Here is a 25068-nt window from a genome sequence, read left to right as displayed (position 1 = left end):
TCTATCTATCTATCTATCTATCTATCTATCTATCTATCTATCTATCTTCAAGAAATACTATTTTCAAGTCTGCCTGAATGATATTGTAGGATATAATGGGGATTGGCCATTTTGAAAGACTTTGTGACTCAGCTTCAGCAGAGTGGTCAGAACTTGGGCACATGACATTGAAGATGATGATTATAACCCCACAATAATGTTAAAGGGATTAAAATAACTTAAATATATCAGTAACTCTTAAATAACTTAAAATTAAATTTAAATTCTGTGTCTTAAGCACTCTCCAGAGTCTTTCTCTGAGTCAAAGGGATCACTGTAATTAAGTAAATGTTGCATAGGAAGACAACAAAAAAAATTCCAACAAATTTCAGTGTCTTGAACCACTTTTTAATAATACCAAAAGCCACTAATTGTAGTAGGGTACGACAAATGAAATGACATAAGTATTTCAGAGAATTGACATTGCTTAAGCATCATGAAAAAAAATCTTAGTGAAAAAAATGAGTTCAAGAAAATGTCTTTCATGAAAACATTTTGGTTTCCTCCTGAAGCAGTAATAACCTTAGAGATAAGGACTATACTCCCTACTCTAATCTTTATTTCCAGAAAAAGGGATTGGACAAATACGCTCAGCATTTTAAGGCCTACAGTTTCCTGGGATAGGATAGAATCAGATCTTGGTAGCTTAATCTAAATCAAGCTAAGAGAGTTGTCAAAAAGTTTTTACGAGCTAAATTTAATCCCTTCTTTTCCTGTGAAAACTCAGATAAGTTTGATTTTTTTAAACTATCATTTACAAATGTTTAAACTATTTTTGTTGTTCAGGTATTATTTCAACATGTATTAAACTCTGTAAAGATACTGTGATTTTGTCTATTTTCATGTAAAAACTTCATAAAACACGGATTTAGCAGATGATTTGAGAGACTTTGCATCTGGCCTTTCACATTTTTACACAGTTCGACTGATACTGAAAACTAAGGAAAGAAATCAGGTACAAAAAACATAGGAAAGAAATATATATCTATATCTATATATCTATATCTATATATATATATATATCCTTCATACATAAAGACTGGAAGTTGGAGGTGGTGGGAAGAAAGGGAGATTGAGAGAAAATAAAATGATCTTAATTAACATCACTTAGGAGACATAGCCCTGAATAGGACAACAACTGGTTACAGGAGTTCCCTCTCTTCCTTCTTAGTGAAATCTGTTTTATGCCAACACAATATGACAGATTTGTGAAAAGAAGAAAATAAAAAGAGGAAAATGGTAGAAAAGGAAATGAGGCAGCTTTCTTTTTATTCTTCACTCTCAATCTTTTCCTTCTCCATTCTCTGAACTCCTCTCCCTCCCTTCATTACTTTATAATCTCCTCACTGGTCTACTCTCTCTCTCTCTCTCTCTCTCTCTTTCTCTCTCTTTCTCTCTTTCTCTTTCTCTCTCTCTCTCTCTCTCTCATATTTAACTGTCTTCTCAAAATTTATTTCCATTTCTCATTTGAGAATAGGTAACAGCCTGACTCTGGTCCTAATGATTTAAGTCAGAGAGAATGTTTAGCCAATCAAAGAAATTGAGGACTTGCTGTCCCCCATGCTTATCCCGATTCTACAACTGTGTGATCTGTGCAATGGCCTGCCTAGTTTCTTGAGAGGGACCAGTCAGGATTGGGGTCAGCCATGCCCTTGTAAGCAATGTGGACTGATTAGCTCAGTGATATTCTGTTATTATTTTTGCTCTTTTCACAGACTATATGTAACCCCTGAAAGGAAATCATGAAGTACAATAACATTACATGAATATAATTAGAAAACTAAAATATTTAGATAAATCAATACTTAAAAGTTCTCTGATATACAGTAATGGTATATTTAAATTCTGTTAGCATTATATATCACATTAAGGTCTTCATAACAGTCATACAACAAGAATTTTTGTTAGCCTATTAAAAAGAGTGTTAGACTTGGAATAAGTAGACCTATGTTCAAGTTCAAATCTCAACTCTAATACTTAACAACCATATGTTCTTCAGCATGACACCATTTATTTCCTTAGCTGTAAGGGGAAAGGAGGACAGCTAGATGGTGTAGTGGATAGAGTACCAGGCCTGAAGTCAGGAAGACTCCTTTGTCTGAATTCAAATCTGCCCTCAGACATTTATTAGTTAGCTGTGTGATCTCAGCAAGTCATTTAACCCTATTTGCCTCAGTTTCCTCATCAGTAAAATGAGCTGGAGAAGAGAATGGCAAACCACTCTAGTATCTTTGCCAAGAAAATCCCAAATGGGGTCAAGAAGAATCAGACAAGGCTGAAACAACTGAAGAAGAACAAAAAGAGAGGGTAATATCAACACTACCTAACTCACAGGGTTGTAGCAAGAATTATATGAAATAATTTTTGTGAAAGTATTTTTTAACTATAAAGTGTTGCATAAGATAGATCATAAAAGGCCATCAATATATGATAATATATAGTTCAATAGGTTGAAATATAATTTCCTAATGCCTAAGCTATCTCACTATTATATATTATCTTTGCTTTCCCAAGCCTCTAGGGGTTCGTTATTTTAGAGGAACAAGTATTTAGAGAAAAGTAACTGATGAAGAATATTTTTTGGATCAAGTTCTTTTCCCTCACATTTCACCAAAAGAGACAGTCTAGAGTCTAAGTATAGTCATGTCAATGGAATAGTAGTAGTTGGGGAAAAAAATCAGGGAGTGAGGGGAAGCAGAAAGGAGAGAAGCAAAGAAAAGAGAAACATGAGAAAATAAAAGATGGTCTTAAAAGAAAAAAAAGATAATGGACATGTTGATGAAACTATTTGCACACTTTAAGATCATATGTGAAATTCATTTAAAGGCAATGACATTTTTGTCACAAAAGAGGGTTCAAAGTCTTAAGTGATCAACTACAGAAGTTCCTTTCTTCCTGCTCAATTGTATGAAATACATGTCTATTACATAGAATAATGAAAAAGAGAAGGACTAAATTGAAACTTTAGAAATTAGAGAGACAAAGCATTCACTAAATGATAGATTAGCAGTATGGTAAGTAAAAATAGAATAAAAACTATTTTTACAGGGTGAATGTGTACAAGATGGGAAAAATTTCTATCCAATTAAAGTTCAAACCACTCCACTTCCTAAATCTTCAGGAATGAGGTGGCACAATGTATTTTAAGTTCTACCTAAACATAATTTCATCTATTTTCTTGCTCTTTCTAAGAAGAATTAAACAGAATCTGACTTCATTCAAATTATGTGACACTAATGATTTTTTTTAATTTACTTTTTATAGATGAAGGAAGGGAAAGTAGAAATCTGTTACTGTAGATTAGTTTTTCAGTTGTGTCTGACTCTTCATGACCCCATTTTGGGTTGTTCTGGCAAAGGTACTGGAGTGGTTTGCCATTTCCTTCCCCAGCTCATTTTATAGACGAGGAGACTGAGGCAAACAAGGTTAAGTGACTTGTCCAGGATCACCCAGCTAGTAAGTGTCTGAACCTAGATTTGAACTCATGAAGATGAGTCTTCCTGATTCCAGTCCCAGCACTCTATTCATCATGCCACCTAGCTGAGGAACAATAAATTGTTAACAGAGATCACAGTGAGGCAATAAAATGCATTTTGTTGAAAGTAGGCAATTGTCCATGTAGCATAAGTCATAGAGCAACATCCCTGTGCACTGATAATTTTGGTTCATTTGAATCTGGATAAAACACAACTATTATTCCTTATCTTTTCTGTGGAAAACCACAGGCCATCTAAATACTACAGCTATGCTACCTTCACTGCTTCGCATTTATGCAGCTGTTTAGAAAGCACTTTCCTCCCAATTCTCTAGACAGGTAACACAAGTTTTAATTAGCCCCACTTTACATATGAGGAACTTGGATTCAAAATGGTGATGTGACTTGTCCAAAGTCATGTAACTAGAAAGTGGTATCATGGATTCAAACTTAGGCCTCCTAATTCCATATCCAGGACTTGCCAACAGAATGAAAGCTATTTGGGAGGAAGGCCTGTTTCATTTTTGTCTTTTGTGTTCCCAATGACTGGAACATAATAGAAAGTTAATCAATGTCTGTTGCTTGATTGGATAGTTGCTCCACTATACAAGAAGAGGAAATATGATATGAAAGAGCTTGCCTCCAAATCAGGAAGCTCTGGATTTTGGTCCCTTCTTTGACCCATCCTAGCTCTGTGACCTTGGGCAAGTCCGCAGATCTCAGGGACCCAGCAATGCTTTCAGATTCCAAGTTGCAGCAAAGGTAACAGATATGCATTAGTAGAGGGAATTTACTCACTGAGATTTCTTTATACCAATGTCACCACTGTTATAATCCACAAATTTTTAAAAAATGCAGATCAAAGAATTTGAAAAACTGATTTTGGCCATATTGTTTAAAACTCTTCCATGACAGAATTGAATATAAAAACATTAGGGAATTTTTGGAAAGTCCTTTCTATGAGACATGCACCCAATGAATCAATATAGGTTAAATCCTATTTTAGTAAACTCAAATTTCCTCTGCAATTTCCGAAAATTTCAGAAAAAGATTCCCCTCCTTTTTTATTTGCTTTCTGTAAGTGCACTGTTTTAATTGGGTGGGACTCAACTTATTTTTAACACACACCTTCATGAAAATAAACACTTGCAGAAAGAGAAAATGAGAACTGAGATACTCTCATAGGATATAAAATACTATATGTCTAACTGGAAGACATTTATTTTATTTAGGTACTACCTGGTGCCTGGGAGTATAAAGTGAACTTATTAAGTAAATCATGAAGTAATATATTTTCAAGTTCATATGGTTTAAGTTAAGAATATTACAGATCCTCATAAACTATTTCACCATTCAATTCATTACACAAACTATGACCCTTAATAAGAAAGCTTTGTCTTTTAAAGTCTATGCTTATTATTCTCTCTCTGTACAAGTATATGTGCATACATACATATGTGTACATACATACATACACATATGTAATATGTAAATGCACACGCACATATAGGGCTTGTATAGCCCTTTTATGTGTTACTGTATTGTGAATGTCTTTCAGGGCTCCAAGTCTGACTGATGTAAGATGTTATTTTGAACATGCCGAAGCATCTAAACGGCTCTAGTCTTTTCTTTTCAGTGTGCATTCCTTGATAAGTGGCAAAGCTTCCCACTTATCAGTCACTCAAAGTGACTGAGGCTGTCAGCTGTGTACAAAGCGCAATCAGTTTGGAAGCAGAGACACCAGCATTTTTCTTCTCAGCTTGAAGCAAACACGTTTTGACTGCTAGTCATTCAATTTTAAATCATCCTCAATTAAGGGCGGATGAAGATATAAAGAAAACACATCCTAAACACCTCCACCAGCCAACAGAAAAATGTTATTGTTATCTCTTGATTTACATTACTGCACTAGCCCTCTTGTTCTTTTTTTTTTTCCTGACTGTGTGACACTGGTGCTCCTGACTATACACTCTCTATCATGAAATGATTATAATGATATATTATATTAACACTTTTGAACTTGCAACTAATTCTGCTTATATTTTGCTTTGCCCTTCCTTTCATACCATACATTGGCCAGGATTATAAAGTATTTTCTAAAGATAAAACTCATTTCATTTTTTTTAAACTTAGTTCTTCTATTACTAGTGATCCACTTAAAAAAAATCAATGCAAGTATAAAAGGCAGCAGAATAATGGATAAGAAGAGCGGCTAAGTTAGGAAGAGGAAGGCAATAGGGGAGGGAGAAAAGAAATAAAAGGCCTGATCGTAGGGGAGAAAGAACTGGTAGCTGACTGAAGAAGGCTGCTGAGCAGTGGGTGTGAGTGCGGGGGTGGAGAGGAGGGATAAAAGTAGAGAGTGAGTGAAAGAGAAGCTGGCATTTGAGAGCTATATTGAGGTTGTAATGGAAGGGGGGAAAGAAAGAAAGAGACTGGCAATAAAAAGACAGAAAAGACACATCAGGAGGAAGGAACAAGAGAGTCAGAAAGACAGACAGATGTGCTCACACACAGAGTCATGCAATTCAATTCAATTCTACAAACCCTTACCTATTTTGTATAGTATTTTGTTAAGTGCTGGAGGAGAAAACAAAGTTTGGATGAGACACTGGACCCTGCCGTCATGGATCATACATGTACCAGACGTAAAAAAAATCAAGGATTGATAGCATACTAAAGAACCTAAACATAGGGGGCCCACTTGCACTAAAGTATATTGTATTTTTTTCCCTTTTTTTCATGGAATGTGAAATAGCTGCAAATTATGGAACCACGATTTCTAAAATAATAAAAATTGTGTGCTGCCCAAAGGGCTGTGGAAAGATGCATGCTGTGTTTAAATAGGCTACACCATATTATCAAGAGCAAATTGTACATGCCTACAACACCGCCTTCCCTGCATACATATCATAAATGATATCATCAAAACGATGATAACCAGAAAAGGAGGTGGGCTAGTCATGTAGATAGAACAAGGATAACAGATGGATAGTTTGGATGTAGCATTTATATCCACGTAATGTGGAGACCTATAGAGTCATGTAGGGGAATGTTGGGTGTGGATACCCTGGGGAAGACTTATGGGTGAACCACACAGGATGAGGGGGGGTGAATAGATGACAATCTGCAACACTGGAGGGAGTACTCACACTGATGAGATCACAGACTCATTGATGTATTGAAAATTACAAAGTGTATTGCCCAAATAAGATTATTAATGTAAATTTCCTATAATTGAGGAGAAAATCTCTGTATACATAAGCACCCATAAACTCATAACCATAGATCTGTATAGACATGTTCTTGTGGAATGCCATAACTATTTTGTTAGTCTCCTGTTTCCGTTTTCTTTTTAGTTGCAGCTAGGTGGCACAGTAGATAGAGTGTTGAGCTTGGAGTGAGGAAGATTTTGTATCCTATCTAAAACACTTATAATCTATGTGACTGTGGGCAAGTCACTAAACTTCTATTTACCTCAGTTTCCTTATCAATAAAAACGCGATAATAATAGCACCTACGTCAAAGTCTATTCTTAGGATTAAATGAGACAATGTTTCAGAAGTGCTTTGCAAACCTTAAAGCATTATACAAAATTCTAGTTATTGGCTACTATAGATGTAACAGTGGTTTATTTACCTTGTAGGAATTATAACAACCCTTTTAACTTTTGTTTGCTTTCTTAACAGCGCACACATATATATTTAAAAATCAGCCTGAATCTTAATGTAAGGGTGGACTTCTACCTCCACCCCAATTAATCAATCAACTAATCTCAAATTTGGTTTAATGGCATTTTCCTATAAATTCTTCATAGTGTGTGGACAAATCTTCATCCATGTGAATGGAACAGGACTTTTTGACCATTGGGAAAAAAGCAGATGATGCCACAAAGAAAATTATCTTGTGGGTGGTTCAAAAGATCAGGTCACATTTCTTGGGCTAAATATTTTTAAGTGATCATTCCAGTTGTGAGTTCAGTCTAACAGTGAAGCAGTCTAGCAGTGAAGGACCCTTAAGTTCAAGAGTTGAGTATTCTAGTTCCACAGTTTGAGCCAGGCTCTGAGAAGGAATCACTCTTGGGGAGAAAGAGTTTTTTCCTTCTTTCTCCTCCTTTCCTAAACCCCCAATGATGATGTTATGAAGAGAGTAGACTAATAGCAGACAATGCATCCACAGGACACAACAAGGAAAAATGTGATCATGCATAGTACATAGAAGTGGAGGCTATGCACTCTATAAAGGCATTGACCCTCCTATCCCAAAAGAGAGGTATGCTATACCTCAGGGGAATTTCATCAGGACTCTATGAAGGTAGAAAAGACCTTCAAATAATCAGAAGCTGTTAGTTATTTTTTTTGGCACATCTGTTCTCTACATATATGCCTCACTACCATTATATATAAAGTTTGAGTCCACTCTCCCCAGAGACCTTTTGTGTGCATGAGGAGAATATTCCCCAGTTGCAGTGAAATATTTTGTAACAACTATTTATATTATACCTCATCAATAAATCCTTTTCTAAAAGCTAATTGATGGTTACTGAATAAATGGAGTACATGGATGGAGACTTGTGGGGGGACTTGTGGGCAATAGCACAGGAAACATCCTCAGGGTTATCCCTGGAACCTCAACTTTCTGGGAAACAAACTGGAAAGGGTCAAAGGGCTCCCAGACGTAGGTACACTAACAGCACAGAGAAGTTATAACATAACGTCTAAAAATGAAGATAGGAAGATTACGAGAGACTAGAAATTTAAAATGAGCATAGCATCTGGGGGTTGTTTAATACAGGAACAAACAGCCCAAAGCACTTCATTTTCTCTGAGAGACTGTGCATCATTCATACAATAAATGGTGTCCATATCGATGACACATAAAAATATCATGATTGTAGTCTTTATTAGAATATAGACACATATTTTAGAATGATTCCCATTTTTGATAGCAAAATTAAATGTGCTTTGTCACCTAAAAGGTAAACTTCAAGTTATACGGAAATACCCTTATGTGAAACACATAATTTCCTGCTGATATCAAAATAATGAGGGATTATTATATTTTACATTTTTAGAGGTAAGAGTTGGCACACATGCACAGAATACTATTAATAAGAGAGCTGCCCCTTCCTTGATTTGAAATAGAAAGTTAAGCTGAAATTTTAAAATTTATTTTTCAAAATTATAATTCCAGTTTAACAGCTGCCCCCCCATTTATCTACTAATATGATAAGACCAAGCATCTTGTTTCTTAGAGATGCTCTAAATTCAATTACTCATTGCTAGTTAGAGAAGTTGAGAAATAAGTGTAGGGAAGAAGACAGTAATTCAGTTTTTGGACTTCCTGACCCATCAACAGATAAATGAACAGGTGCCATTCTGTATAGGGAAAGGGAAATCCTCACTGAGACCTGCCTATACCTATGGAAACACAAGTCCATTAAAAAAAAGTTACTCACAGGTCTATTAAATAAATGATTATAATAAATAACTCTAACTGCATAATAATAGAAAAATTATGATTTCCACTGGGATTATGACTCCCTACTTGTGAATCCCAGCAACAAGAACTAGGGTATGGTAAAGCACATTAATATAGCATGCTGATAAAAAGTACCAAATCACCTAGAATGCCACAAGATAGTAGTTACCTATTTTCTTGGTGGTTCCTTAAACTTTCATAGTTACTTCAATTATGTGGGACAATATGTCATCTATTATCTTCTTTCATCAAATATATTTGTAGGTATAATATACTGTATGCATATAGTGGGCAGATAAATATTTTCATGACAAGAGATAATTCTGTCTTTCCCACATTTTCTTGTAATGATGCAGGGCGGAACTATCCCTAAGGAAAGTGAAGAAATTTTGATAATATGAAAATTTCAGCATTCTTTGGGCAAAACCAAGCTGTTATTTCCCTTTCTCCTTCTTTATTTCCTACTTTGTCCAAAAAAGGAAAGGTTAAAAAGTATGATGATCAATTCCCTATCATTTGACATGACCACTTTCAAGACTTTTTGGAGAATATCATCAATCTCTAAACCACAAGTAGGTCATTGATGTGAGAGTTGAAGTAAATTTGCAATGCTACTCATGATATTTGTCACATTACTACCTTTATGTAAATCTATTAGCATTCATTTTTTTTTGTCTGGACTTTGCATATATGACAGAGGAATAGTAGTTTAATGACTAGAGATATAGGTCTTTCCTAAAAGACTTCTTGGACTGAATGCTACAGTAACATACATGCACATATACACACCCCCACAAACACATACACTCCCCCGTGCTTTAGGAAAATGGGGTGTGGTGAGAGACAAAATGTAATTAACTTTCAGTCCGTTCTAAGCCTAGATTATTCCAAATTCATTTTTCCCTAGAAGTTTATCTGAACATGGGTGGGTGGACTTTATTCTCATAACTGACAGTATTTCATCTAAAGAGTTTCTGTGAGAAACAATTGTTTCAACTTTTTGAGACGGCCTCAGTTGTTTGGGAAAAGGTTGCAAAGTCATGGGAAAAACTGTTGTCTGACTGCTTTTTGGGCCCATCTCAGTAAATTCAGTATGCCCATGTTTACAAGTTGCAGAAAAACAGCTGTTCCTGACACATGATGAATTTGGACAAAATGTCCCCAACTCTAAAGCCCATTGAGTATGTCTCTGCAATTTCAGTTTACAAATTGATCATCTTCCTTTAAACCATAGCAGTAAAAAAACGCAATACAAATTGTCAAACAAGGTAATGTATGTAAAGTGTTTTGCAAATTCTGAAGCACTATCTTAATGCCCGCTGATACAACACATATGTAATATATATTATTTTTACCTATACGCACACATTCACGTTAGTAGCAACCAGTAAGACCTGAGACAAGCTTTTAAAATTTGATGAGCTTCAGTTTACTCACTTGTAAAATGAAGAGTTTGGCTAGATAATGTTGAAGGTCACTTCTCAGTAAAAAACCCTGTGATCCTATGTCTCTACTTTTATTTATATGATTGTATGTACTTGTAAGAACACATGAAAGAGTAGCCCTAGGCAAAAAAAAAGTTTGTCTCTGGAACCCTCAACTTTAACTTTTCTGGATTTTTCCCATTCTTATAATACATCCTATGCCCTAAGGTACCCATTGCTCTCATGTTATGCCTACTCTTAGGTTATATCCTCTCTCATTTGCAAAATAAGATATCTGATAACTCCATTCATGATTTTAGAATGCAGGACAATTTGGTTGGTATGGGGATTATTCCATTTTTTTGTACATGTATCCCCTAGCACAGTAGGCAGTGCTAGTACTACTAGCACAGTGCCTTGCACATAGGAGTCACTTAAATAATTGTTGGCTGTTTGATTATGATGCTTCTGATATATTATCTACCTCTTCCAGGAATATTTTCACTTTAAAGGAAAATGCCTTTATAAGATATTAATTAATAAAAAAGGAATTAATCACTAAGAGAAGAAATATTTTTAGGTGTGTTAAATATATTTAAAGAGGCTTCTTGGAGCTTCTTAAAACATATCATATAGACTGCCACCTATTCTATCTACTCCTTAAGGCCAGTGCAGCCTAATGAATTTATACAGATAAATAGCTATGATAATTCATCTTTCTTTTAGAATTGATTTTCAGTCTTTAGGCCAAATTTTACTTTTATCTTTTAAAATACATTTTTCCTCTAGTGATCTATTTAAAAACATGTAATTTTTCAACTGAACTGAATTATGTGTTGAGTGGTTCCATCATGTACTCTTAAAATAAGTTCTTGTATCTTTAAAAATATCTAATACAAATGGAAATTTTACTAAAATGGTCTTTGAAAGGAAGGAGTTATTTTTGGATAAGGATTTTTTTTTGCTGTTTCATCAATAAATCTTCCATTCTTTAAAAAGTTATATATGATTCCTGGTTATACTTCCAGCAACATTGACTCAGTTTTTTAATCCCTAGCTTTGAGTAGAATTATTTGATACCTTAGGAAGGCAAAAGTTTCTGGCTATTAAATGCACTGAATTTTAGTCAGTCAATAAGTTTATTATTAATTATTATTATTCATTATATAGAATTAATACTTAATTATTAAAATAAATGTATTAAACACCAACTATATGCCAGGCATTTTGCTAAGTAATGGGGGCACAAATAATGGCAAAAGATAAATCCTAACCTTCAAAAACTCACAATCTAATGGGGAAGATGGCATACAAAGAACTGTATACAAACATGCTATAGGAAAAATAGGAAGTAATCAACAGAAATAAGGCCCCAGAATTAAGAGGGATTAGAAAAGGCTTCTTGTAGAAGTGAGATTTTAGCTGAGACTTGAAAGAAGCCAGAGAAGCCAGGACACAGAGGTAAGGGGCAGACAACATTCTAGGCGTGGAAAGTAGACATTTAAAATGACTGGACCTGAGAGATCTTGTTTGAAGAACAGCATGGAGGCCAGTGTCACTTGAATGAAGAGTATGGTAGGGATGAGGCATAAGAATTCAGGAAAGGTATGCTTGGGGGGCTATGTTATAAAGGGCCTTGAATGACAAGTAGAGTCTTTTATGTTTAATCATAAAGGTGATAGGGAGTCACTGGAGTTTACTAAGTAGTAGGGTAACATGGTTAGATCTTCACTTAAGGAAAAAATCACTGGGGGCTGAATGGAGGACAGAGTGTAATGGGGAAAACTTGTGGCAGACAGAACAAACATGAAGTTATTGTAATAGTCTAGGTATGAGTACGTTAGCCTGCATAAGGGTGGTGGCAGTATTAGAGGAGAGGAGGAGGAGGAGGAGGATTTAAGAGATGTTGCAAAGGTGAAATTGACAAGTCTTGATAACAGATTGTTTTGGTACAAGAGTAAGGGATAATGAGGATTTAAGGAGGATGCTTAGGTTTTGAGCCTAGGGGACAGGAAACATGGTTGTTTCCTCAAAACTAGTAAGGAAGTCTGGAAGTGGGGAGGGCTTACGGGGAATAACAAGTTCAGTTTTGGACATGTTATGCTTCAGGATATCCAGTTCAAGATGACTAATAAGTGGTTGGAGATTCAAGGTTTGGAGATAGAAGACATGAGTTCAAATCTTGACTCTCCCATTTGCTACATGTGTGATCTTGAACAAATCTCTCGTCTTCTCTGGGCCACAGTTACTCATCTATAAAATGTATGGCTTGGGCTGAATAGTCTTGAAGATTCCTTCCATCTCTAAATCTATGTTAATGCAATCTTATGACTCTTTTCAAACTGTGGTCTTTTTTCTTCAATTAAAATTCTGCTTCTACTGAAGGGAGAAAGTAAAAGAGGAAGGGAAAAGGTGCCTTAAAGTTGCTTCTATTTAGTACTACATGTGCACATCTAATAATATTCTTTCTTTACTTCAAAGGAACAAATTTATACTGGGAACACTGGTGGTATATTTTATTCCATGTGGCAGACACATCAGTTGGCATTCAAATAGTTAATGCATCTTTCTTCTGTGTGTTGAAGTGCTACCTTGGTTGTAAGGTATTTATATTTTATATTTCTAACTCCTTAAACAGACAAAGCTATTTTGGAATTTCTTTTGTATGTGTATGTACATGTGCATGAGCATGTGCATGTGTGTGTGTGTGTGGGGGGATATTGTTTGGGTTAGAGAAGTTAAAAAATGCTTCCATCGTGCCACATTTGAAGAAAGAAATCATAAATCAGCAGGTCAGTCAACTTTAAAAAAAACTTAACTTTTAAGTTATACTTTTCAAAGTAATATTCAATGGATTTCTTTCTGCAAAGTAATTTATCAAGAATTACTGAAACTCTAAGGAGCTCAGAGAAATCTGACTCAAATAAAATGAATCTTTTGTAATAAATAGATCCAACTCATGACTACAACCTAAATCATTCAATTGTACATAAGTGAAGCTGCAATTATTTCTTGGTAGGACTAATACCTGGTCACATAAAAAAAGTCAAGAGTAGTAGGCTTAAAAACTGAAAGGAACAACTTTGAATGATTCTGCTGAAAATGCTGGAGCATTGGATTAGACGTCCAGGGATATGTGTTCCCATTCTATAGCTAATAGGCTGAATGACCTTGGAACAAAAAACCCCAACCAAACAGACAAAAAACCCCAACCTGCCTGAGGTTTGGAGCCATTAGGCTCTGAATTGAGAAGACTGGATTAAGTAATCTGTAAGAATGCTTTCACCTCTAAAATTCAATGAAACTAAAAAACCGAGCCCAAGATTCTTGGTATATAAAAGATCTTTGGATCTTGTTTTATGCTTTCCTTCTGGCACCAAGTGAACATTCCATGATAAATATTTCATCATAAGTGAAGTGGAAAAAAGAGGTTTTTCTCCCTATATTAATTCACACACACACAATTTCCCTCCTAACTGCAGAGTTGGAAGGGACCTATCTAAACTTCACCTCAAAAAAAATAAAAAAAAAAGGAATTCCCCCTGAGAATACGGGACAGTGATCATCTAGCTTCTACTTGAAGAACTCCAATAAGAAAGAACATTCACTGGGTCAGGAATCCTCCTGTCATTTCGCTGCTCATCTCTTACACTGCCTCTCTTGGAATCCCAACATCTGCCAACTTAACTCCCACTCATATGCAGTTAGAGGTAGTTACACAATCAAACTGACTGAATATAGTACAAATTATTGTTATCTAATCTTAATTTGGCCCTCACTGTAGCAAGGTAATCCTTTACTCCTCCTTAATTGATTCCTTTTCTCACTCTCCCAAGAAGCTTTTCCAATCCATCTCTGATGCTTTTTACTCCTTGCCTCACTGACTCAGCTAAATAATTCTCCTCTTACTTTACTAAGAAAATTTAGTCTATTCAGAATGAGTTCTTTTCCTCTTCCTCTTTATCTCAAAATACCTTGACATTATACCCCACTGTCTCATCACTTCCTTCAGGCTCTGATAATAAGGAGATCCTCTTCCTTACAAAGGTCAATTCCTCTACAGGCATCTTTGATCCCATTCCCTTTAATCTTCTCCAGCAAAACTGCCCACTCACTCCTCTTCTCTCAATTTTTAATCCCTTTCTATTTTCTGGTGTCTTTTCTGTTATCTTCAAACATATTTGAGCCTCTACCATTCTTAAACACAAACAACAAACCCTTCACTAGATCCTACTATCTGTCTGCTCAAGCTACTGTCCTGTATCTCTCCTCCCTTTTCTCAAACTCCTAGGGGTGAAAAAAAACCCCAACTATCTATATTTCCTCCTTTTCCTCTTCTTCAACTGTTTGTAATATGCTTTCTTCTTTCTTCATTTAACTAGAACTGCTTCCTCCAAGTTATCAATGATCTCTTAATGGCCAATTCTGATTTTTTTCTTATTCTTTATCTTTACTTCTCTACTACATTTAACATTGTTGAACAGCCTCTTGTCCCAGTTAATCTCTCCCAATTCTCTTTTTTTTAACCTGTCTGACTGCTCTTCCATTTTCTTTGCAGGTTTGTGATACGTATCATGCTCCCAAGTGTACACATATACTGTATAACTTAAGGCTCTGTCCCGAGCCCTCTTTTCTTCTCTCTCTGTGACCTTATATTATGATTGCCTTCCACTAAAAACCCCACATCTGTTTCTTACAAACTATTGTATAACCATGCCTCTACCATTATGTACTTGTCAAGTTGGTTTTTTTTAACTCAAGTGAAAGATTTTGTCTTAATTTCTGTTAATTTTTCTCTTATTATATTCAGCCCAGTGTTCTAATGAAGACTGCTTTAAAGAATAAATATTTCTACTTTTACACAGAATTAAAACCAATCTAAGATTGCTAGTGTATATTCATGCTACTTTTTCCTTTGGAGAATGAGACACAATATTATTCCTAATTCTCAACTTTGAATGCCCAAAGGAAAATATAGGATTTACTTATCATTTGAAATTTTAAGTGACCAAAGACTGATTCTTATTTAACATGTTCATATTTAAAATATCTAAGATAAAGAGGGTATGTATGCGATATTTATATAAACTAACGCATACATATTTATATATTTATTTCACTAATAAATTCTTCTTTTCAGATGGGAGCTGACCTTCTAAAATAAATCTACATATAAAGAATAATATAAGAGAACAATAAAAATGTTTATAACCTTCACCGTTCTTTTTATATAACACATCCATTAAGCCAGAAATCTTTCCTTGGGTTTAATTTGTGAAAATTCCTTTGTATCACCTATCAAGAGAAAAATCACATTTTCAAAGAAAACCAGCACTTATTTGTTATGACTTTGGACTTTATAATATGTATATATACATATAGACAGATATAAATCAGTATATTATTATTATAGAGGTTAGGAATCATAAAGAGAATTATAGAATACTCATGTTTCTAAGGTGTAGGGCAATGAAAAGATTCATCCAGTACTATGCATTCATAGTGGGTAATGTTAAAAAGAAACAGTCTATTTCAAAGTAAAAATTAATGAAAACAATGTTAGCTAACCATTTTTCCAATTTAATTCAATAAAAATCCAACAACCATTATATAGTTGTTCTAATTACTTTTTAAAATATAATTTTGGTTATTTGTAAGTTAGTAGCCACTATTGGAACAACATTTGATATAAATTCAATTTACTGTCCACCATTTAAGATGTAATTTATCTTCTTAACCCAATGGAAAGGGAATTAGGGAATTTTTTTTTAAAGCAAAAGTACTATGTAGAAATCTGAGTTCTCTACACTTTCATTATGTGTACCTACACATGTGACCAATTATCATCAATACTTCCCAGAATTTCTTAGACAGCTTTTTACTAAAGTAAATTATTTTAAATAATCTATCAATTTATAAATTATCCACTTGTCTTCCTCAATTATTTTCAAAATTATAGGAGGTAGGAAAGATTTTACACAAACATGGGTGAACATTCCACATTCCCAGGTTGTTGCTTGTAGCAGTTTCTTGAATTTTTTTTAATACTATTTTATTTTTTTTTCCAATTACATGTAAAGATAGTTTTCAACATTCATTTTTTATAAGATTCTGAGTTCCAAATTTTTTCTTTCTCCCTCCTCCCAAGATGGCAAGCAATTAGTAGTTGAAATTTCCCAAATATCAGTGAACAATAAAAGAATGTTTCAATGCCACTCTTCCTAAAATGAGTTAGATTTTCTCGCTAGTCTGGTTATTTTTTCCTCATACACTTTACCTGAATTCTACCAGCTGCTACCTAGTCTATGGCTTTGACTTGAGTTACAGTAGCACAAAATCCTTTTATAGGCTTCTTCACCAGATGTGGATAATTGGCTCTCAGAGGTTAGATCTAACCAAAAACATGTTTTTTTAAAAATTATTATTAAAATATCAATATAGATTAGTTACCATCACTCAATGAAAAGTAAACAAACACAAAAATATGTCTATGTCAATACTAAAAACAAACAAAGCAGTCAAGTGCTATTTAGGCTCCTTAAATGAAACTTGACTTTCTCTTCTGTGAAAAATATTTATTCTTTTCAATAGAAGTTTGCAAGTATTGAAAAAGGGTTTCTATATCTTAGGCTGTCTTTGGTCCCTGTAAATCCTAGTACCTTTCTTGTTTGAAGACCTTTGTGGTACATTTATCTAGATATTTATTTTGGTAGTGACCTGCAGATTTGCTAATTAAACTTGGAATGTAGTCCCCCTTGCAGGTCACTGTTTCCTTTAAGAACAGAATGCATCAACCCCAGATGCTACTCCATGGATTTTTTTCTTTCCTTCTCTTTTAGATCAATCAATTAATCAATATTTGTTAAAAACCTACTCAGTGCCAGTCACAGCTCTAAACACTCTAAATACTTGTACACAAAGAGGTCCTAGGGAGCTCACAATCTAAATGTTTAGGGTTGAAAATCCTGAGGCAGCTAGGTGACACAGTAGACAGAGTGATGGGGCCCTGGAGTTAGGAAGACCTAACTTTAAGGTATTTAGTACAGTACCCGGCACATAGTCGATGCTATAGCTAGCATTTATAATATTTATATACCGCTGTAATGTTTGCGAAACCCTTTACAATTTTCTCATTTCATCCTCAAAGCAACCCTAGGAAATAGGTGCTATTTATAAACCTACATTTTACAGGTGAGGGAACTGGGGAAGACAGATGTTAAGAGACTTGCCCAGGGTCAAAGAGTTAGTAAGATGCACTCTAGGCAGGATTTGAACTCTGGCCTTCCAAAATCCAGGTCCACCATTCTATTCCCTGTGCCACCCAGCGGCCATAAATGCTACCTATTTGTTGTTGCTCTTACTGTTGTTGAAAACTACACCAAAGCATAGACACAGAAATTATCCATAAACTATAGGTCAGTGAGCTTGACTTTGTATCCTGGCAAAGTTCTAGAAAGTATTATTTAAAAAGGAATGGTTACTGAAAATATAGAAAAGGAAGTAGTGATCAAAAACTTCATGTCTTTATCAAGAATACGTCATGTGAGTCAAAACACATTTTACTTTTTGGATATAATTTTTCTTACATATAGTTTAGAGAATGCTATAGCGGTAGTTTACCTTTATTTTAGAAAAATATTGGCAAAGTCACGCAACTATTCTTGTAAACAAGATGTAGACTATGGGATATATGATAGTCGAATTAGATTAATTCAGAATTAGATAAATGGCTTAACTCAGAAAGTAGTTGTTACTGGTACAATGTAAGATATTGATGCCACATTTACCAAATTTGTAGATATAACAAGGCTAGGAAATACAGACCACATGTTGAGCAGATTTAACTATCATTTCTAATACATATGACTTTAAGATCTACATATTCAGTAGTAGTCCCTTTCCTGAACACTTATTAGACATTTTCAAATGAATGCCCCCTAGGTATCTCAAATGCAATATTTCAAAATAGAAATAATTTTCTTTATCCACAGGAGGATAGACTTAGATCTAGAAGGTACCTTAGGGATCATAAATCAGAAATCAACAGGTCAGTCAACTTTAAAAAAAAACTTCACTTTTAAGTTATGCTTTTTAAAATAATATTCAATGTATTTCTTTCTGCATGATAATTTATTAAGAATTATTGAAACCCTAATGAGCTCTGAGAAACTGAGAAAAATATAGAGAAACTGAGGCCCAGATAGGTGGATGACCTGCCCAAGGTCATATAGGAAACAAGTGTCAGAACTGAAATTCAGCCATAGTTCTGACTCCAATCTATTATTCTTTGCAGTCTACCATGGTGCATCACTGCACATCTTCTCTTTGGGTGGTTTGGATGACCTATGCCTTATACAGCCCCTCATCTCTGCTCTCCTGGATGATTGTAATCTCCTCTGAATTACTTTTTCTTCCTACAGAGTATCCCAACTCAAATCCATCCATCCACACAACCATCAAAATTATTTTCCTAAAGCACAAGTCTGGGCATGTCACTCCACAACTCAATAAATACCACCATTAGGGCCAAATATAAACTTTTATGCTTGTCATCTAAAGCCCTTCACAACCTGGCACCAACCTACCCTTCTAATCTTCTTACACATCAGACCCCTTCATGAATATTACTGTCCAGCCAAATTAGTCTTCTTACTGTTTCTCATACATGGCGCTCTATCTCCCATTTCTATGCCTTTTCTTTTCGTGCCGGCTATCCCATATACCTAGTACCTTTTCCACAAAATTATCTTGTGATACCTAATTTCAAGATGACTCATTTTGTATCTATTTTATATATCCCTATATATGTATATGTTGTCTCGCCTGGCTAAACTGTAAACTGGGCAAGGGTAGCGATTGTTCAGTTTTTGGATTTATAATACTTGCCACAAGGTAGACACTTAAAAAATTCTTATTGATTCATTTATTGGTAGATAAATTTAAGAGTGTCCAAACAGGGGTGACTAGAGTGGAGAAGGGCCTGCAGGTCACATCAAATGAAGAATGGTTACAGAAGCTGAGAATGTTGACTAGACAGGAGAAGGATATATGACAGCTGTTTCTGAAAGGTGTATTACATGGATGAGACATTAGATCTATTCTCCCGGGGGCCCAGAGGGCAGAAGAAGCAAGTTAAAAAGAGAAAAAAATTAGGCCTGATATAGGGATAATATGAGCTATTCGAAAGTATAATGGGCTGCTTTAGAAGTAAGCGCTCCGTTATCCTTCATTAAGGTCTTCAAGCAAAAGCCGGATGGTCATGGGTCAGATATGACATGTAAGGGATTTTGTTCAGGTACAGGTTATATTAGATGATCTCTGAGGGCCCTTTAAACTTTAGAATTCTTGATGGTTACCAATCCTGTGCTATCATTTCCCAATTATGGTCAAATTTTTCAAAACTGGAAATTATTTTCCTATCTCCTACCTTTGTATTGAATATCATTTTAACGCACAATGCTATTTCGTTTGGATAATTGACCCTATGGTTTAGAAGCAGATCTACTCTCAGTTCAAGTTTCTTTGCTTACTGTGTTCTTTTGCTTTTGCTTTTCAGACATATTTTTAAACATAACTTAAGAGAATGCATTTAATCAGGTTTACTTAGTAATTTTCTCACATCACTGAAATAAAGAAATGTGGCACTCTTGATTTACCACAATTCATATATAGAACAGAACCATGTAGGCATTAAGACAACACCTGGAGAGTCAGGGTATAAGTTGTCATTCTGAGGGTAAGTACAATTGAATAACATAGACCTGCGAAGCAGAGTAATCATAGAAATAGTAGGAATATGTGGGATGATCTCTGACCTGGATCTGTTGTTGAAGCAGATTGATTTTGTGTTGCTGCTGTAGAAGTTGCTGCTGTTGTCTTGCAATCTGTGGAGAAATTGCACGTGAAAACTTAAAAAAAAAACCTTAGGTTTCTTATTTTAAAAGATATTATCATTTTTTAAAGTAGGAGTCTCCCTATTTGGTTCAGAATGGAAGTTCAATGGCCTCTCATTGCCTGATCCCACTACTGACTGGCAGGGAAGCTTTTATCTGCCCCATTTCAGACCTGGGTCAATTGCTGCTCCTTAGGGAGCCTGGTGGCCCTTTATTCTCAAGAGTTCACCTTATTGAAGTTGGACGTAATGTGGACACACAATCAGTTGTAGCCCTACTGCAACTCAGAATTTCCAAAGTCAAGCAATCCACCAATGTCAGCCTCTCTAGTAGCTGGGATTACAGGTGTGTGCCACCACACCTCATTTATGCCTTAGTTTATAACAAGAATTGGTAGTCTTCCACTCTGTAAAAGTCCTACTTGACCTTGATTTAAATGACATAAATAGTATGAATGACTATCTAAACAGTCAGGTTTTGTAAGTTATGTCAGGGTTTGGAAGTCTTGGGGACAGTTAGTGTTTATGTAGCCCCAAGTAAGTGAAGCCTAGGATACTACTATGATAAACTATTCAGGAAAATGATATTGTAGTATGGATAGACTTCAAGACAGATGTAATCTCCTTGAGGTCAAGAGCATGTCTTATTTATCTTTTAGTTCTTCAGAAGCCTAATATAATAGCTCAATAAAAGCTTATTGAATGAATGAAATTACCCTTTGTCAGTGCAAGAAGCAGGCATTGCCATTAACACCAGTCAGACCTTTCTTGTCAAGAAAGAACACTGTACTTTACAACAGAAAATAGGAAAAAGCTACACAAAAAGAATACAATTATGTTTCACTAAGGAATAGTAGTGGGCATATAATCTGAAATATCTTTCTACATGAGATAGGTAGGAGGAATGAAAATTAGTAACAAAGACTACCTTATCCTTAAGAGGACATGGTATTTTTAATAATAAAATTTATTTTTTTAAAAAATAAGCCAACATTCATTCACATACCATTTTAAAATTTGCTAATCAGTTTATTTGTAATATTAAATATGAAATTATGGAGGCAATATGTAGTAATAGATAAAGATCCAGGCTTAAAGCCAGAAAAACCTCAGTTGACCTCTCACCTCTTATGCATATTGTGGCTATGCAACTTTTTAGGCAACTCTCTAAGGCTATAAGTTTCCTGAGAAGTTAACTTCCATTGTTAAAGGAAGTTTCCTCACCTAGATACTTCCTGTATCAATGAAGTCACAGATCCATTCATTATATAGTTTTTTTAAACTAAATGTTTATCCTCAATATGACCAACTAAAATCAGAAACTACTTTCACTTAAATTAGTACTATTGACTTTTAAATTGATTAATTTCAATGTGTAAAATACGATAACTTTAAATACTCATCATGAGTCTTTATCTTTTTTTCCCCCTTCCCTCCACCCCTTCTCTTTAAGTCTTGTAAGGGATATGATCATTTTCTTCTGTTTGTTTATTTGTTTTTCACTCATCATTCCATACCTATCCCAAGAAAATAGAGAAATTTGGTACCATACTTGGTCATTATAATTATAAGACCTTTAGTTTTATTTCATTATTTCCATTTTTGTTGCTGTAGTCAAAGCAAAGTCTAGTGTACACCATCAGCAGCTCAATATCTTCCCTGCCACTCTTCCCCCTCCACAGTTGCCATCAGTTTAGGACTAAACACCATCTGAACTAAACATTCCCACTTTGTTAACCTCCTCAATTCCCTCATTACATTGTAGACACATAGAAATAGGCTATATAAAAATGCTGATGAATTTTTATTCATTTACTCGCATCTTGCCACTTTATAGAAGTCATTAATTGTATCAGATTCTTTAATTTTCTGTGATTTTCTAAATAGACTATCATCTGCAAATAATGATAGTTTTGTTTTTTCTTTGCTGATACTTAATCTTTAATCTATTTTGTATTTAATTGCTATCATTAGCATTTCTAAAATGACATAAAATAGTCATAGGGAGAGTGGGACATTCTTGCTTTACTCTTTAATTTTTTGAGAAATCTTCTAGTGATTCTCCATTGCAAATAATGCTACCTCAACATTTGGTTTGTTCTCTCTCTCTCTCTCTCTCTCTCTCTCTCTCCTCTCTTTCTCATAACTTATACTTTTTACAATTTACTTTTAATAATAATTAGCATTTATATAGTGCCTACTATATTCTAAGGCTAGGCATTGTGTTAGGCCCTTTACAAATATTATCTTATTTAATCCTTAGAACAAGGGAGGGAGGGAGGTGGTATTATTATCTTCATTTTACATTTGGAAAAACTAAGGCAAATAAATCACATAGTTAGTAAGTATCTGAGCCCACATTTGAGCTCATTTCTTCCCAGTACAGGTCCAGCAGTCTATCTACCAGGCCATGTAGCTGCCTCTTATTTTAAAAATAATGTAGTATTCATGTTTATCTCTCTTGACACTGGATTTTCTTTTGTTTGATACCACAATTGTGACTTCTCTCACCTACTCAATTTTGAATCATCTGAAATTCAAATGGATCTCTTAGATCACTGGTTTTGGAGTTCAATAAAATGACATTCATTACAACCCACTAATATCTCCCCATCCTGTGTTATTATTCTTTATCATGTTCTCCCATTCTCACCAAATTTCTCTTGATATTGTGAGGGTACTAGTGGACTGAGTTGGATATCCACCTGTAATGCCTCACTCTTGCCACATGACAAGCCCATCTCTTCCTATTATATATGTCTTTTATGATCCTTCTGTTCTTCAAAATTCTTTATTGATTCTAAGTTGCAGCTTGTCTATATCCATTATGCATTTTTCCATTGCCTTCTGTATGATAATGATATTAATCTTCAATTCTTCCTGTACTATTATATTCCATATAACAATGATAAACTATTGGTATTAAAAATATGAACCTTTGTTTCCTTGGGATTTGTGGCGATTTAAGGAGCTTTTCAAATATCTAAGGGTAATATGGTATGATCTTCTCCTCTTTTTCAACTAAGGGCACAACTGGTTGTCCAAATTTATTGAATGCTCTAGATATATAAACCAATGAATAAATTTTATAAGTTTTCAATTCAAATACAAGTCAGAATCTGGGCAATAGTTATGTTCACTCATATTACCTTTCTTGTATGGAAGGTCAGGTCAAATTCTGGTGAATTATCTTTTTAAAGTGGCTCTTCCAATGTTCCAGGGTTTGGGACAACCATTTCAATCTCATCCACTAAAAGAACAACCTGAAGGTTCTCACGATTTTTCAAAGAATACCTATTCAATGTATACTTCAGAGGTATCAAACTCACTGCCCACTGGCCTTAGAGTTCCACAAAATTCAGATTAAAGTGTAACCAGGAAATGCTTAATAAAATCAGTGTAATTATAATAGAATATAGATAATGTGAATTTGTGGTTTTCTAAATCAATATGTGGCGGGGAGCCATTTCAATGAGTATGACACCCCTGGTGTATACTATACTTCATCTCCTTCAGCACAAGGGCAAAGACCTTTGGTGAGAATACATTTTTGTTGAATATTTTTCCTGATGTTTATGGTCAGATCATCATTGAACAGGGTTATTCCTGTTAAGTATTTCAGGGAATCTTAAATGATTTTGATGTATTAATAGGAGACTTTGGAAAATGACCTTTAAGGAAACATTTTATTCCACTGGATCAATGATTTTCCGTAATAAACAAACAATAAGAACAATGGGATATTCCCTTCTGCATCTTAAAGTCAATTGTGAAATGGTAAAGATATGATTTTGTTAGTGAAAGCCTTATTGTTCTCCACAAATAACCTTGGTGAGGTTGCCCTTCATTTGTGTATTGTTGATTTTCATAGATATTTTATATCACTGGGAGAGGAGTCATAAAGGTCAGCTGTTTTTGCAAATCTTTTTTTGGTAGTAATAAGGATCAGGATTTGTTCTACACCTTGGTATCTTTTTCCATTTGATAACTCAGCTCTTACAAGTGTGAAGTATCTTTTAGTGCTCTCACAATTATGTCTCTTTCAACACAAATCTAATCTCTATATAAAATACATATGGATGTGTCTAAATTATATATACTGCATAGCAGCTTTTTACATCTTTATTCTTTCTAGTGCCATTTCTTTTTCCTTCATAAGAATATTTGGACTGTGGTGTTAGAATCAAGTGTCCTTAATGATGCTTTGCTTTGACAACATTTACATATATTTTCCATTTTTTTCTATTTGTTTTCCAGCCTCTCATTTTCATCATCATGATGTTTTGTTGTCGTTCATCCTTATTCTCGATGTGTCTTTGTTTATAGTTTTATTTCTTGTATACAGCAAAAAAGCTTTTTCTTTTAAAAATCTATTCTGCCATTTTCATGTTATTGGTTTGTTTAGGGCATTTCCTTTTAAGATTATGATTGTTAGGTTTGTGTTTTCCTCTATTTGATTTAAATTCCCTTCCTCACTAAAAATGCAGTTCACTTAATTATTGCTTAATTTCTTATATTTTTCTAAAACTATTTTATAGTTCTTTAATTTCTTTAATGTGCTTACTATTCAATTTATTGTTTCCATTAGTATTTCTTCAATCCTGTCCATTGATGCTTTGACTCTGATTTTGAGAGGAATTTTACCTTTTAAGTTATTTACTTTGCAGATATACATTATTGACTTGTAGGTTTCTCTGGTTTACCACACATTTTTCTCATGCACAATGACAGCAGTAAAGGGTGAGCTGCTGTGGTAGGTA

At 34.6% G+C, this 25068-nt stretch overlaps 1 protein-coding gene across 3 annotated transcripts in view; it reads right to left on the bottom strand.

Annotated features, from left to right (window-relative positions):
- SOX5 (SRY-box 5) overlaps positions 1-25068 on the bottom strand; it is a 1269090-nt gene that overhangs the window by 204469 nt on the left and 1039553 nt on the right. For all 3 annotated transcript variants that reach the window (XM_027838648.1, XM_027838647.1, XM_027838649.1), the window contains one exon: positions 20232-20300. In XM_027838648.1, coding sequence (XP_027694449.1) covers positions 20232-20300 — 69 coding nt within the window. The remainder of the gene's footprint in view (positions 1-20231; positions 20301-25068) is intronic.

The sequence above is a fragment of the Vombatus ursinus genome, unplaced genomic scaffold, assembly GCF_900497805.2.
Source record: "Vombatus ursinus unplaced genomic scaffold, bare-nosed wombat genome assembly UNPS02014830.1, whole genome shotgun sequence".
Lineage (NCBI taxonomy): Eukaryota > Metazoa > Chordata > Mammalia > Diprotodontia > Vombatidae > Vombatus > Vombatus ursinus.
The sequence above is the reverse complement of the archived record's forward strand: the minus strand, read 5'-3'. Positions and strand labels throughout refer to the sequence as shown.